The sequence below is a fragment of the Mytilus edulis genome, chromosome 14, assembly GCF_963676685.1.
Source record: "Mytilus edulis chromosome 14, xbMytEdul2.2, whole genome shotgun sequence".
Classification (NCBI taxonomy): domain Eukaryota; kingdom Metazoa; phylum Mollusca; class Bivalvia; order Mytilida; family Mytilidae; genus Mytilus; species Mytilus edulis.
The window spans coordinates 69,130,464-69,147,024 of NC_092357.1; the positions used below are offsets into that span (position 1 = coordinate 69,130,464).

At 31.1% G+C, this 16,561-nt stretch overlaps 2 protein-coding genes across 2 annotated transcripts in view; both read right to left on the reverse strand.

Moving 5' to 3' along the window:
* Nucleotides 1-16,561, reverse strand: part of LOC139502861 (fibronectin type 3 and ankyrin repeat domains protein 1-like) — a 406,467-nt gene that overhangs the window by 152,950 nt on the left and 236,956 nt on the right. The gene's annotated exons all lie outside the window — the stretch shown is intronic.
* On the reverse strand, nt 587-7,375 carry LOC139502858 (blastula protease 10-like). Its single transcript, XM_071292485.1, has 6 exons — nt 7,265-7,375; nt 6,290-6,406; nt 4,292-4,405; nt 2,927-3,102; nt 2,214-2,377; nt 587-662 (listed from the first exon to the last, which is right to left on the reverse strand). The coding sequence occupies exons 1-6, from the start codon at nt 7,332-7,334 to the stop codon at nt 659-661; spliced, it is 645 nt and encodes a 214-aa protein (XP_071148586.1). The 5' UTR covers nt 7,335-7,375; the 3' UTR covers nt 587-658.

Here is a 16,561-nt window from a genome sequence, read left to right on the forward strand (position 1 = left end):
TTTTTCCATTTATAAGGGAGCAGAACCCTAGAACCATTTTAAAATTTACGCCACACAAACTCAAATCTCTGTGTATAAGAATCATATAGAAGAATAGAAACCAATTTCGGGACGTACCGCAATACCGAATGATTGACGCTACGACGGAATCATAAACATGGCTGAAATAAGTAAAAACAGAACTTTACATGTTTTGTTGGCTATTACATTCTCAAAAAAGTATGACTGATTTAAAACAATCTATCAATCTTTCATTGGTCCGAACGAGTTGAGTTCTTCTCGAAGGAGGTTATTACCCTTTGATGATAACGTTTCTTAAACATATCGAACAGAATTGTTTCAATTCACATTTGAGGTGTCAAGATCTAGTTTGACTTCATCAGATACCGAAATGTTTAAAGGTTATATTTCCTATCATGAATTTCTTTGTTGTGTCATGTGTACTATCGTTTGTCTGTTTTTATTTTTTTATTTTTAGACATCACGTTGTCAGTTTATTTTAGATTTATGAGTTTGACTATCCTTTTGGTATCTTTTGTCCCTCTTTTGTCAAAGTAATGAGAATGCATTAGGAAAACAAAGTATGCTGGAAGTAACATATTTTATTATCAACTCTTTTCTGATATTATTTCCACTTTGTGCAGGTCATGTGAGAAAATCATCTGTAAAAGAAGCAGGATTTCAAATTAAAAATGAATATTATGCATATATGATAATAACAAATACCATTAATTATTGATAACGATCGATACTTCATTAGTCATTACAGAATATTATTTGCAGACACAATAATATTCAATACGTATAATGAACAGTGATTAGTGAATTATACGGTGTAGCTATCAAATTTATAATTGTGATAAATATGCATAATTTCTATATACCGTTAGCTAATAATACATTTCAATCAGTTGGCCTTTTAAATTATTGCTTGTGTTTTCGAACGTAGTATGTTGCCTTTATTTATGTCGTACTTATAAAGTGTTACAAAGTGAAGCAAAATTGATATTGTATTGTCCAAATATCATGTGAATTTTCGCACTGCTTCGTCATGTTGATAGTAAGAACTATCTATTTTAAGAACACTGTGCTCTCTCATTGTGTTAAGGTATAGCACCACACTGCTTTTTCATATTTAGTTGAGTAGTTTCTTATATTTGCATATAAACTCCTCATAGATAACAGGATCATATTTTGTATTTACGCCAGACGCATGTGTAGTCTACACAATACTAATCAGTGACGCTCGAATCCGAAGAACTTTAAATACAAAGAAGTTCAAGAGCAATGAGGTCCACAATTCTTAAATGGTCTGCCATATACAGCTAAGTATTTAAATGCAATACAACTATATGATCAATGCCATCTTACAGTTGTACTTTACTTTATATTGTGTACTGCATCTGTTTACCCTTATCTATTCTATTCACAAATTTGTGCGTACACATTGCAAACCGTTATTGTTGATAGCAACTCATTAATCATTGTAATTTAATTTATTCTGATTCAATCAGAAAATTATTATCATTTTACGTTGACATAAATGTTCTTGCAGTATGTATATCATTCTGTCATAAGAAAGATAAATAATATAATAATATGAAAGACACTACGGGTTAATGTAGGAGACTATTTGAGTCAATATCTTGACTTCATATGATATGGTATAATCTAAACGGCAGAACCCATGAACCCTTATTGATTGCTCTGGTTTGTATAACCCATGTATCACTTATTGATTGTTCTGGTATATATAAGTCAATTCGTATCCTTTTTGAGTTTCATAAAACCTTTTGTAATGAACGAATTTATCAATCATCTGATAAGCTGTTACTTTCACCTAATGATAGGTTTTTCTGTAATTAGAATGGTTTACTTTTTAAAATTGTTATCTGGATGGAGATTTGTCTCATTGGCACTCACACCACATCTTCCTATATCTATTGATATAAAGTAAACCAAGTCAGGAAAATTGCCAATGTTATATGATAGTTCGTTTCTGTGTGTTACATGTTAAGTTTGTGTTTCTGTTGTGTCTCTTCTTATATCTATGTTTTCCCTCAGTTTTAGTTTGTAACCCGGGCTGGTTAAATCGACTTATGAATTTCGAACAGCGCTATACTACTGTTATCTTTATTTACTGTAATCAGACTCGAGGTAAACTCCACTTTTGTTTGAAGTTAGAGTATGGGTTTACAGTAAATTCCACTTACTTTATTGTTTTATAAATGGCACTGAACCCATTATAGACAAAACTAGAATCAGACGTGAAGACAATTATCATTTTGTTGGAAGTCGAATTAAATGCTAATCCTTCAAAGGGTCCACCATGTAAATTTGCCATTAATGTATCTGTCTGAATGTCGCCATCATAAACCTACTCAAAAATAAATATGTAAAAATGTTTAAATTTTCATATCACATCGACACGTCCACCATCACTATGGGTATCACTATATAAATCAACATATAAATACTTTCTGAATCATCTGAGATCAACCGCTTCATTGTAATGATTGGTATTTGTTATACTACTGCATACCCGAATTAAACATGTATTGACAAAACTACTATTTTGTAATATTTAGTAGTTTCTGAATCTTCGGAATCAAATTCTGAATCAACCGCTTCATTATAATGATTGATGATGGTTATATGTAAAATGTTTTGTACACTTGTTATCCTTCGACCTTGCTATTTTACATCACGATTTTAGGCTTAATGAACTATTTGTTTAACCTTTGATAATTCCATCTCTATTTGTATACAAGAAAACACAAAAAAAAACTACATCCTACACGAATTAAACATGTATAAAACTACTATTTTCTAATATTTAGCATTATCAAAACAAGTATGAATGCAAGAATAATATTAATATAGCATGATATTTATTGTAATCTAATTGCTTAATATATGTGTATACCTTAACTGTATCAAAAAAACCGTCTTCCAATCTGAAGAAAGTAAAGTTCAACATTACTTTAGATCCTTCCTCAACTATTATGATGTAAGTACATAGTTGTTCATTACAATAGTTTGAAGGATAATGAGGTGATGTAAACCTTCCCTCTGGCCCTTTAAAAGTTCCACCACATGTAACTGTAATGGTAAAAAATGTACATGTTTATTCGAAAAATTATTGTATCAACATAGATGTCTGTTTTTAAAAGATAAAACATTACTTTTCATCTTGTTAAAACCTGTAAAACAACATGGTAACCTTGCCATTGAACAACATCTTGAAAAACAACTGTCGAAACCTACAAAATGAACCTAAATGACATTTTAAACAACACCGACATATAAAATATACCCTAATCATGTATTAATTATAGAAAATTTAAAGAAATTGTTATACCCTATAGCGGGTAATCTTTGCAGGTGTAAAATTTCAAAATTCGCAATGAAAAAGGAATACGAAATACTCTGGCAGTTATTATTCTGGCGGATTCAAAACTTTTATGAATATATTTGAATGTACACTGGCGGAATTTATTTTTGGCGATTTTATTGTATCCGCGAAAATAATAAAAAATTTACACACCGCAAAAATAATGCGCTATACGGTATGCTACATGTATTCTTTCCGAACCATGTGAGTATTTGGACCATACGCGAATGTTCATGACCATGATGTGTTTCATAGACAAAAACGAACCAATTTAAAACATCCCGTTTTAACTCTTATTTATTAATAGTTAATATAAATTACACATTGGAATACAAAAATAATTCCAGGCTTTATTAAAACTATCAGTGTGCTTTTGTGTTATTTTTTCAATACATCTTTTCACTGATCCATTTATTATTATTATTAATTAAACGACGTGTTGTTCATTTGATCTCATTTATTCATTACTCAGAATTTGATTATGACTTCCAATGTTCTTACTTTCCTCTGCAAGTATATTACGTCATCGTGAAAAAGTGGCGGCAATGCCTGATGACATTACATAAAAAGAATATATCTTTTAATAGGAAATTTGAAAAGAAGGTGTAAGATATCTGCATATCGTCTCAAAGTCAAAAGAGCAACAGATTCCATCATCAAACCTCGTTCCATATGATATATATTCAATCTCGACAATTAAATTTTACTATTCAAAACGCTCGTCGACTCTCGATTTTAATTTTAAAAATCTATCAGTCTTGAGAGTATTAATATTGTCTCATACTTGATGCAATGGTTAAATCTTTATGTATACAATACGTTTAGCGAAATAAATTTCACTGAATTAGTGATCAATCGCGTGGTGTATGCTATGTTTTGATTGATACAAAAACTTACGACAACAGGGCTTGCAACATTTATCACTTCCTGAACAATTTCCAGCGTTGTCCTGATACTCAGTTGTCGGATGACAGTCGGAAGTACTACTTTTACAGTTGCAATCTACTGAAGCTTTTAAATGATAAGTTTTTTGTTTTTTAATAAACATGACTTTGTGTTGTTATTTTGTCTCTCTTTTCACTACCCAAAAAAAGGCAACAGCAGAATACCGCTGTTCAAAATTCATAATGAAATTGAGAAAGGAAATGGGGAATGTGTCAAAGCGACAACAACCCGACCATAGAGCAGACAACAGCCGAAGGCCACCAATGGGTCTTCAATGTAACGAGAATTCCCGCACCCATAGGTGTCCTTCAGCTGGCCCCTCAAAAATATGTATACTAGTACAGTGATAATGGACGTCATACTAAACTCCGAATTATACACAAGAAACTAAATTAAAAATCATACAAGACTAACAAAGGCCAGAGGCTCCTGAATTGGGACAGGCGCAAAATTGCGGCGGGGTTAAACATGTTTATGAGATCTTAACCCTCCACCTATACCTCTAGCCAATGTAGAAAAGTAAACGCATAACAATACGCACATTAAAATTCAGTTCAAGAGAAGTCCGAGTCCGATGTCAAAAGATGTAACAAAAGAAAATAAATAAAATGACAATAATACATAAATAACAACAGACTACTAGCAATTAACTGACATGCCAGCTCCAGACCTCAATTAAACTGATTGAAAGATTATGTCTTCATCATGTGAATATCAGGCACAATCCCTCCCGTTAGGAGTTTAGTATCATACTATCATAAAATATATGAGAAGAACATAACCCGTGTCATGCCAACAACTGTTTTGTTTTACATAAATGTGTTTAGTTCCAATGCAAAGACCCTATAAGTGAATCAATATTAAAGCCAAAATATGCAATCTTTAATGACCTGACAACAGTATCGTAACTATATCCCTTTTTAATGAGTCTATTTAAAGGTTTTGTTAGTTTCTAAGGTGAATACTGACATTTTTGTGCTTAAAAAAAAAATATTTCCATAAAAAATTGGATGTGAAATACCTGAACATATAAGATGTCTGCATGTTGAGTTGTATTTACGAATTATTTCCTTATACCGTTGATAAAATTTAGTAAATGTTTTGACCGGTTTGTGATATCGATAAACCCTGATGTAATAATTTTTCAGTAATACATAAATTTTTCTCGCTAAAATCTAATACTTTGTTACATACACGAGCGAATCGTACAAGTTGAGATATATAACCATCATGAATCGATTAAGAAAAAACAAACAAATCCGGGTTACGAAGTAAAACTGAGGAAAACATATTAGATATAAGAGGAGAACTACGACACAACAGAAACACACCACTAAAATGTAACACACTAAGAAATGAACTATAACATTGGAATTTAAATAAAACAAATGGTGGGTTGAACCTGGTTGTGCGTATAGCCAAAAATAGCAATCATATATGCTCTGTGTTGAAGACCTATAATGGTTTTCTTTAATAAATTGTTACTTGGATGGAGAGTTGTCTCATTGGCACTCATTCAATATTTTCCTACGTCTATCTACATGATCTGTAAGTAGTAAAAATCCTGAAATTGTCTGACCATTTCTCATTAAAAAAGGTAAACGAATCTTGGAAACAGAACTAGTATTTGTGACACACATTTTACTTACTTAGATGTATGGAAGTGACATGTTAATTACATTTACTTGCACAATACTTGTTTAAAAAAAATAAAGTGGTCTACTTTACTATACAACGGGGGAGATATTTGTTACATACCAATGCATGGCGGCTCACAACATCTGTTTGGATTGCAAAAAAGTCCTATTCCTGTATCTTGTTCATTAACATCACACACAGGTTTACCTTATTTTCATTTATTTTAGAAAATTAATTAACGAAAAAATGGTATCGTTTTCTATGAACCACCTGAAATCAATCAATAGTAACATGAGTATGCGGTTTACATACCAATACATGTAGGTTGGCAACATCTATAACTATTGCGGCAACATGGACCTGTGTCTTCGTCATCTACAGCACACGTTTGTTTACATATTCCACCTTCAGCTTTGCATTGACGTGTATCTAGATATGCAATTGATACAAATATTATACATGTATTTATTTTTTGAGAATCCCTGTTTTAATCTTAGAAAATGTAGAGAAACAAAAATTCTGTTTACATTCCTGCTGGTTAACTGTTAGTTATAGCATAATGTGACTGCTGTTTACTTATTATGTCTTTCAGTTTTGTTCACCAATAATGGTCAATATAATGGATGTATATGTGACTGTTATGGAAGTTACAGGTTTGATAAGCTATAACACCAAGATAAATTTATCATATTTAACTGTTTCAAATCAGAAATATGACAGTTAATATCAATTCGTTTGGTGTTTTAATTTTTTCTTTTTAACATTTCCTGAACGACTATTCTTTAGAAATTTGATCCAGTCAACCTATATTTTTATCATTTATTTACTAGTCAGTTTTATAGCGTTTGGTATGCGCAATAAGATTAAACAGAAGTAAATGAATTTTAAATAATATGAAAATAAAATTGAGAAAGGAAAAGTATATATTAGAAATTTGATTATTTTACTGACAATTTAGAACTGTAAAAATCAAGTAAGCATGACTACTTTTTATCATAGGTTGTTAAACAAACAGATAAAACTAAACAATTTCGTTTGAAATTAGATTGAAAAATACGCATCTAAATGCTGTCATTTGTATTCAAAACCAGACTGTAATCAACTTGAAAAAAACTAAACTAAAAAAGAGTTAAACTTTGTTTTACATACATAATTGTACTTTGATTCTGAATTAGTGTATAAAACCACATTACAAATTTGAAGAAAAAAAATAAGATAACAGCAAATTCTTGTCCCTAGTTAACAAAAAATATAATATATTTTCAAATAACGATAAAGAAGTCTTACTTTTAACTTGATGAATTGTCACTGCACCAGCACACACAATGAAAATGGCAAGTACAAATAAAAATTTCATTTTGGTGTTCAACTCAGAACATGTGAACTGTAAGTGATGTATTTATGAATGTATATATATATATATATGTATATGTAGTAATGTTCGCGGGTTTGTCCTATTATAAACGAACACGTTTTTGCACGTTGAAAGCTATATTTAGATACATTGTTTCAATCTGTTGCATATGCAGAGGAAAAGTAAGCAAACAATTGTATTCAGACATTTTTAAAAATTGCTATAGAATTACTAATCGAAGAATTCAAATAGAGAAAAATATTCAACGAGTGACCGAACAACACATTAATTCACGAATGCTCGTAGCGCATGAGTTAATTATCTGTATTGTTCGATCACGAGTTGAATATTTTTCGATATTTGAATTTTTTAATTAGTTATTTTCTTTATTACATTAAATAAAGAAAATGACTAGTTAAAACAATTTTTAAGAAATCAATGTTAAACATGGAAGGAAATATATCTTTTTTCGACTCATTTGCAATATGTTTTGATCCGCCGTTATCGACGTCTTGAAAACGCTATTGATGTATGACGTCAGAGAGTGAAATAACCACTATTATGCGGTATGGGATTTGTTTATTGTTGAAGGCCGTACGGTGACATATAGTTGTTAATGTCTGTGTCATTTTGGTCTCTTGTGGACAGTTGTCTCATTGGCAATCATACCACATCTTATTTTTATACGTTTATTTCATTAACTGGGAAATCAATATAATTCATTGCAACCAATGTAATAATAAAGTTTAATCAACTATAAAAATTGCAATGCACTGGCGGACACGTAGATGTGCGCTTATACAGTATATGTTCCGTACGACGTGACTACAATCCCCTTCCTTTGCATGAATGTAACCTACCGTACAGGGTTTCCCCTGGGTCAATTATTTTTTTCGCCACCTCTTTCGCCAAAACAATATTTTTCGCCACTTTATTTTTTTTTTCGCCAAATAACATAACCATATTTTCGTTTAAAATTTACATTTTTTTCTACCCATACCCCCCCCCCCCCTTCCCCCTTTCCCTTAAATGAGATGATTTTGCCCATTGTGTCTATGATTATGCTCTCAAACTTATTTTAGAGTTTACATGTTAGTGAATAAACACTAATAATTTACTTTAAAACAGCAGATATTTTTAATTTAAAAAGGAAAACTATTCATTGTATTTTAAACAACTTTTCTAATTGATTGGGCCACTATACTTTTAATAATAAAGAAGATATACGTCCTGGAATATAACAAAATTAATGGACATGTTTTGATTATATAATACCAGTATAGTTCGTAGGAAAAGTTTCTTTAAAAGAAAAATACTGATGTTCCCTTTTGTACTAAGAAGTCTTTTTACAACAAAACAAAAGCTTTTATCACATGAAACTGATACCTCGTTTCATGTGTAGTCATTACATTGAAGGGCTACTCTCATTCGAGCCAACCTTTTGGATAGATTTTTTCATAACGACAGTTTTCTTTTCTTGACCATCGTAAATGAAAATGTTGAGACGTAAAACTAGGCTTGAAACACGTGTATTCTCTCAAACGACTTTAAAAACGTCTTTCTTATCAATTACCGATATTTTAGTCAAAGGATAATTAAAAGTTTTAAATCCGAGATTTTTCTTGCTTTTGGACATTTTTTGTCACACCAACAGCTTTCTTTTCAAAACTATCTTTAAAAGCGGAGGAGACGTCAAAAGTTTGCTTCAAACACGTGCGTCGCAAAGTGGTGAATAACTTCTGTATGTGACAATTAGCAGAAGCCATTTAACCGTATCATTTTGTCAAACAATTCAATCAACACCTTTATTAATATAGTCCTTTGTTGTCGATAGCTATAAAATGCAATCAGCTGATTATTGATTTTCTGTTCAAACCTTAATGAGGTCAAGGTGAATTCCGAATATTGTCTGATCGGGTAAAGTCCGAGAAACTCGAAAAAAGTAAATAAACAAGATGGAGGAAAATAAATCGTTCTATATATTTCTTTGGCCAAATTCTTTCGCAAATGACGAATTTTTATCGCCACAATTATTATTTTTTCGCAAATTGCGAAAATGGCGACCGCCAGCGGAAACCCTGCTACCGTATTAGACTTTTTACCGGATTTGTTATCTTATAAGCAACACGACGGGTGCCACATGTAGAGCAGGATCTGCTTACCCTTCTAAAGCACCTGAGATCACCCCTGGTTTTTTGTGGGGTTCGTGTTGTTTATTCTTTAGTTTTCTATGTTATGTCCAGTGTACTATTGTTTGTCTGTTTGTCCTTTTCATTTTTACATGAGGTCACATTCATGAAAGGGAAGGGAATTGTAGTTTCGACGTATGGAACATATCCGATATCATTTGTGAAACATTTAATGATACTTTTTGATATTTTGATGATAAACTGGCTGTAAATAATAACGATTATAGTATGTATACTAAAAAAAATCATACTGTTGAACTTACTTTAAATAAAGCATATACTAACAATGACCACTTCTCTTTCCTCGATCTTGATATATATATATCACTAACGGAAAGCTTAATACACATATTTATGATGAAAAAGAAGATTTTTCATTTCCTATCGTTGATAATCCATCTATAGAACTTCACGTTCCCTTCCCACCATCTTACAGTATTTATGTATCTCAACTTATACCATTTGCTCGTGTATGTAACAAGGTAATCTTAAGGTTACCATTTTTTATTGTTTCACTTTTGTAATGATTAATAAGTTTACCAGCGCAATCAATTTATTGTATTTGTTTTGCATGTACAGCAAACTAATATTAATTAAGATATCGGGAATGGGTCAATACGTTTCAACAACTCACAAAACCTATAGATTACGTGGATTTGTTTTTAAATATGACTTTTAATTGTAAACTGCATTTCATCCAGGTGGAATTAAAATATATATATATACATGATAATAACACGCTAATGTATAATGAAATCTTCTGTTTAGTATTAAATCGATTTGTCCGGTTATAGAATATGAAGAACATGTAAATAACCTCTATCATGCGTTGAACATAGGATTGAATAAAAAATAATAACTAATATCACTACCACTCATATCTTGTTACGGCCATTGTATTGGTCTCTTGATATACAGCAAGTATTCATGCAATGATCGTGCTAAAAACCAGAAGTCCTTTTATGTTTTTAGTTTATATGAGTTTTATTTTCTAGCCATATATAATGATTGAAAATGCATTAAGTAGCATTGAGCTGCTATATACATGTATTGTTTGCATTTGGAATTGTAGATATTGTTCTTTGGGTGTAATGGGAAAAGAACACAGACACGATCACCAGTCAGTGAACGGTATCTTAAAGATGAAGTGAATTCAAAACTCACAAAAATACTAAACAAGATTAATCAATTGTGATCGTAAGTACACGCTTAGAAACCCGTTCAAATACCATTTAAAATGGAGAAAGGAAATGGGGAATGTGTCAAAGCGACAACAACCGACCATAGAGCAGACAACAGCCGAAGGCCACCAATGGGTTTGTAGCGAGAATTCCCGCACCCGTAGGTGTCCTTCAGCTGGCCCTAAAAATATGTATACTAGTACAGTGATAATGGACGTCATACTAAATTCCGAATTATACACAAGAAACTAAAATTAAAAATCATACAAGACGAACAAAGGCCAGAGGCTCCTGACATGGGCTGTTTTGTATACTATACTTATTCATAAATCATATAAACATGAGACATTGTACTTTTTCAACAAATTTTCATACGAATAAAGTTATTATTATCATAATCATTCACAAATATGTTACAGAACATTTAAAAAATCTACTAATTACATGTAATTATTTCCGGTTGTACAACATGACAAAATTCCAATAATGCAATGACATTTCAAAGTACTTTATAGGTACCCTGTACTTGTATGATTTTCCTCCTTTACTATTAATAAAATTCAGAATGGAAATGGGGAATGTGTCAAAGACCAACAACCCGACCGACAATAGAACAGACATCAGCAGAAATTCAAACATGTTCAAAAATAGGTCTTCAATGTAGCGAGAAATTCCCTCAACCGCAGGAGTCCTTTATTGTTTCTTTTTCTTTTAAGTTGTTCAAGAATTATTCAAATCCCGGACTGTTAGTTAATTTGATCATATCATATATTCCTATTTATTTAAGTATTGTTATTGGCAGGATTTATTTGAAATTTTGTAAAAATTACTCTTTTGATGCAAAAACAATGACAGCTATAAACGAAAGAAAAAGTTATGTTATACCAAGTCAATAGATCTTTTAAACCTTTAACTATCCTTGTACAACATTTACGGGTGTAAATCGTGGTTGTGGTGTAAAGTAAATCTATACAAGAGTTTAATTTAAGAACAAAAAGATGTTTCAAATTCAGAACACAAAAATAATGAACGATTTTTTTTCTCTCAAATTATTAATGATTACGACATATAAATGTATATTACTGATTAAGTATAATGCAAAATATATCTTTTAATCATTATTTTCAATAACTTACACATAGATCTAACACATATAACAGGTATGGCTATCAAACGATATTCACCTCAGCGAGTGCCGTTTATATATATCGTAGGTTTCCACTTGTTTTGACCATCCAGTATTCATGCAATGATCGTGCCTAATATCAGGAGTCCTATCATTTTTTAAAGTTCATATGAGTTTTATTTTCTACCTATATTTAAAGAATTAAAATGCTTAAAATAGTATTGAGCTGCTATATACATGTATTGTTAGCAATTGGAAGTGTAGATATTGTCCTTTGCGTGTAAGGAAATAAACGACACGGACACAATTACCAGTCAGTGTACAGTATCTTAAAGATGAAGTGAGATCAACACTCACAATTATGCTTGACAAGGTTAATGATCGTTATTTTGAGTACATGCATAGAAAACCATTCAAACACCAAAGTTTATAAAGTTAAATGTTCATTTGTATACCATAGCATTTTCATAATTCATATAAACATGAGACAATGTACTTTTTCAACAAATTTTGCAGACAAATAAAGTTGATAATTATCATAATTATTCACAAATATGTTACAGAACATTTGAAAAATTTACTAATTACATGTAAATATTTCCGGTTGTAAACATGACAAAATTCCAATAATTCAATGACATTTTAAAGTACTTTATAGGTACCCTGTACTTGTATGATTTTCCTCCTTTACTATTAATAAAATTCAGAATGGAAATGGGGTATGTGTCAAAGACTAACAACCCGACCGACAATAGAACAGACAGCAGCAGAAATTCACAAATAGGTCTTCAATGTAGCGAGAAATTCCCGCACCCGCAGAAGTCCTTTATTGTTTCTGCAGATTTTTTAAGTTGTTCAAGAATTATTCAAATCCCGGACTGTTAGTCAATTTGATCATATCATATATTCCTATTTATTTAAGTATTGTTATTGGCAGGACTTATTTGAAATTTTGGAAACATGACTCTTTTGATGCAAAAACAATGACAGCTATAAACGAAAGGAAAAGTTATGTAATACCTAGTCCATATATCTTTTAAACCTTTAACTATCCTTTTACAACACTTACTGGTGTAAATCGTGGTTGTGATGTAAAGCAAATCTATACAAGATTTTGATTTAAGAACAAAAAATTGTTTCAAATTCAAAAACAAATAATGGATGCACTTTTTCCCTAAATTATTGATGATTACGACCTGTAAATGTATATAACTGGTTAAGTATAATGCAAAATATATCTATTTATCTATATTTTAAATAACTAACACATATAACAGGTATTGTTTGCATTTGGAAGTGTATATATTGTTCTTTGCGTGTACGGAAATAAACGACACCGACACGATTAGCAGTCAGTGTACAGTATCTTAATAATGAAGTGAGGTCAACACTCACTCGTGAGTGATTTTAAAATTGCTTCGTTAAAGGAGACTATGGAAATTCAAAATACATTTAAAACCATACTGACTCTCGTACTTTATATTTAGGAAATTCACAAATATAATTATTAGTTTCATTCTTATTCATAATAATTTACCATAAAATAACATTTTGTAGCTATAAATATTATCAAAACGAATGTTTTACATATGTATATATATATATACAAAGTTAAATTCAAGAAGTGAAAGTCCAATAAAAATGGCAACTTCGAATGCTTTGTACTGTCTTTGGCCTTTTGACTTTTTTACAAGTTTCAATGATCAGTCTATCGAAACGGACCATGCTTACGGAGTTTACAATTATAATCCTGATAGTTGTTATCAGTGTGTTTTTTTATAATAACCCGCGGAAAGACTGAAAAACATGAGTCATATTAACGACTCGATGCAACAATGATGAATGGGAATTGCGATAAGACGTATCACGGTACTTGTCTATCCCTAATTCATGTATTTGATTTTGATGTTATATTTGTGATTCTCGTGGGATTTTGTCTGATGCTTGGTCCGTTTCTGTGTGTGTTACATTGTAGTGTTGTGTCGTTGTTCTCCTCTATTATTTATTCGTTTCCCTCAGTTTTAGTTTGTTACCCCGATTTTGTTTTTTGTCCGTGGATTTATGAGTTTGAACAGCGGTATACTACTGTTGCCTTTATTTATTGGTCTAGAATGCTAAATTCAACAATTTTGGTTTTACACAACGGCTATAGTTTAAGATGGTACAGGGAACCGGCCGCAATAATCAAGGTAAGCCATTAAATGTCAGCACAAGAACTGGTGTACCTAGTCAAAGAAGGTCTGAATCGAAGTCATAATCCTTATATTATGTTTTTGCCAAATTAAAGCATTTTTTGTTATGATATTGTAATTATTATATTTATTAAAGTTGGCCTAATTTGTTTTGTGTGGCCTGATAGTTGTTAACAAAATAATCTTATAACTGTGCAGTTTAGAAATCACTGGAACAATCACAGAATGATTGGAACTTTCCATTTGACTTACATAATGATTCCAGAATGATCCTAATAAAAGATGCGTAATTTAAACTTCTACATTTTACTAGAATCTTCCGTTGTAACTATCTAGGACGTTCAATTTCTAGAGTGTTCTAGAAGTTTCCGTGACAACTATATATATACAGACACTAATGATTAACTTTCAGACTTAGACATCGATAGACATTAGTATTCCCAGCATTTGGATTGACAAAGACTTGCCTTCAAAATTCCTTTGTGAGAACCCTGGTGCTACTGAACTTTGCTAATTTTTCAATACAACATTTGTGAACGTTTTTGTTTTTTTTGTATTGGAGGATCGTTTCTAAGGACTTAATCGAATCTTGAATGTGCAATAGAATAACGGACTAATATGACATATTGATTTTACTATTTTTTAATGATATTCATTGAACTATGAAAACAAATGTAACATATTCTAGCATATGAGCGCATAGAAAGATTTTGATTAATACAAATCAGTGTGTCTTAAACATTCCTGCAACTTTCTTGTCGAGCATGCTAAATTGATAAACAACTGTACAATGTTTCTTACATTCATCACCAATAGTTGCTTGCATGATGTCAAATGTCGCTGTTCTCCATATTTCATTATCACATCTGTACTTGTACTTTATATGACAATTATTCCAAATGTTTCTGTTCTTATGCTTTCATCTGCCGTTCACTATTTCTAACAAGTTGTCGATCTATATATCTTGTTATGATATGTTAAGAATGCATGTTTCTCTGGTCTTTATTTTTTGTCTAATTTGCATTGTTTATATTGTGAGTTTAATCTAAATGTTCCTATTCTAAATGTTTCATTATTTATTTTATTTCTAAATATTGTTAAGTTATCTTATCTTTATCGTAAACTCTAATAATGTCTGTGTTCTTTATATTTTGACAACTTTCCCTCAATTCGTTGTATTTGCATTTTTTTTATTCCTTTATTATTTATCGGTTGGTCTCTTAGCTGTCAGACATTTACTACGAAATTAAAGTACGTCCGGTTGCATACGAAAATATGTGTATTTTTTGTCTGTTTGATTATTATTAACAATCATTGTATATATAGTTTGTAACATGTCATTTACCTAAAAATTAAAAATATTCGTGCATTAATAAAATATGAATAATTGTCTATCTATGGCGTTGATTATACTTGTTTTAACCAATATAAATAACGGTACAATACAACGATCAAAACGCTTTGCTTTTTGAAAACATTTATTGAGCAACACGACGAATGCCACATGTGGATCATGATCTGCTTACCCTTCTGCAGCACCCGATATAGCCCCTAGTTTGGAGTTCGTGTTGCTCAGTCTTTAGTTTTCTATGTTGTTTCTTGTGTACTATTATTTGTCTGTTTGTCTTTTCAATTTTTAGCCATGGCGTTGTCATTTTATTTTCCATTTTATGATTTTGATTGTTCCTCTGGTATATGTTGCCTCTCTTTTTGACGTCAACAATGATCAGATATTTAATTAATTAGCTTATTAGATAATTTGTTTTCAGTTTGTAAAAATGCAAATGAATGTATAATATAACATTGTATAGTGCATTACAATTATTAAAGTTGATCAAACATTCACAAACATAATCAATGTCTGATACCTTTTTTCTTCGTGTATGCAACAGATTGAAACAGAAAATCTAACTACTGTACAATACTAGTTCGTCAATGCAAGAAACTTGCTTTTTGAAAATATTAGTAAAGCTGAAATTTGGAAATGCGACCCATCGAGGGCATTGCAACTTTTAAAGTTGATTAAACTTTACAAACTTTAACATGTTTAACCAATGTCTGAATACAAAATTATACCTATGTTTTCTCTACATATGCAACATATTGAAACAGTGACCCCAAATAAGGCATTAAACGTGGATATACAATCCAGCGTTCAACACTTAATATATAGTGTCGTTGATACATTAGTGATAATTTTCATTTCCATACATCAAATACAGTAACATTTACTAAACAAATGGTTTGTATATGAAAGAATTTAGTAAAAGTTTTAAGTTTAACTTTGACATTTATTAACTGTTTACATGTGAGTGTATAATATGGTTAGACAGACGTGCGTGTCGTCTACATAAAAGACATCAGTGGCGCTAGATTGTATGTCATGGTATGCTAACTTTTAACGGCATACAATGACCTATAATTTTACCGGTTGGTACGTTATAATATGCATTCTAACTGTTAAGGTGGTATGGGAGTCTAAAATAAAAATGATAGAATTTGTTCATACTTTGCCAAAATGCTGTATCTATTGATACATGTT

Coding starts and splice junctions, on each gene's coding strand:
- LOC139502858 (XM_071292485.1), bottom strand. CDS start 7,334: ATGAAATTTTTATTTGTACTTGCCATTTTCATTGTGTGTGCTGGTGCA. Junction 6,407..7,264: donor GACAATTCATCAAGTTAAAA/GTAAGACTTCTT, acceptor TTGCATATCTAG/ATACACGTCAATGCAAAGCT. Junction 3,103..4,291: donor ATGTTGCAAGCCCTGTTGTC/GTAAGTTTTTGT, acceptor TTACCATTACAG/TTACATGTGGTGGAACTTTT.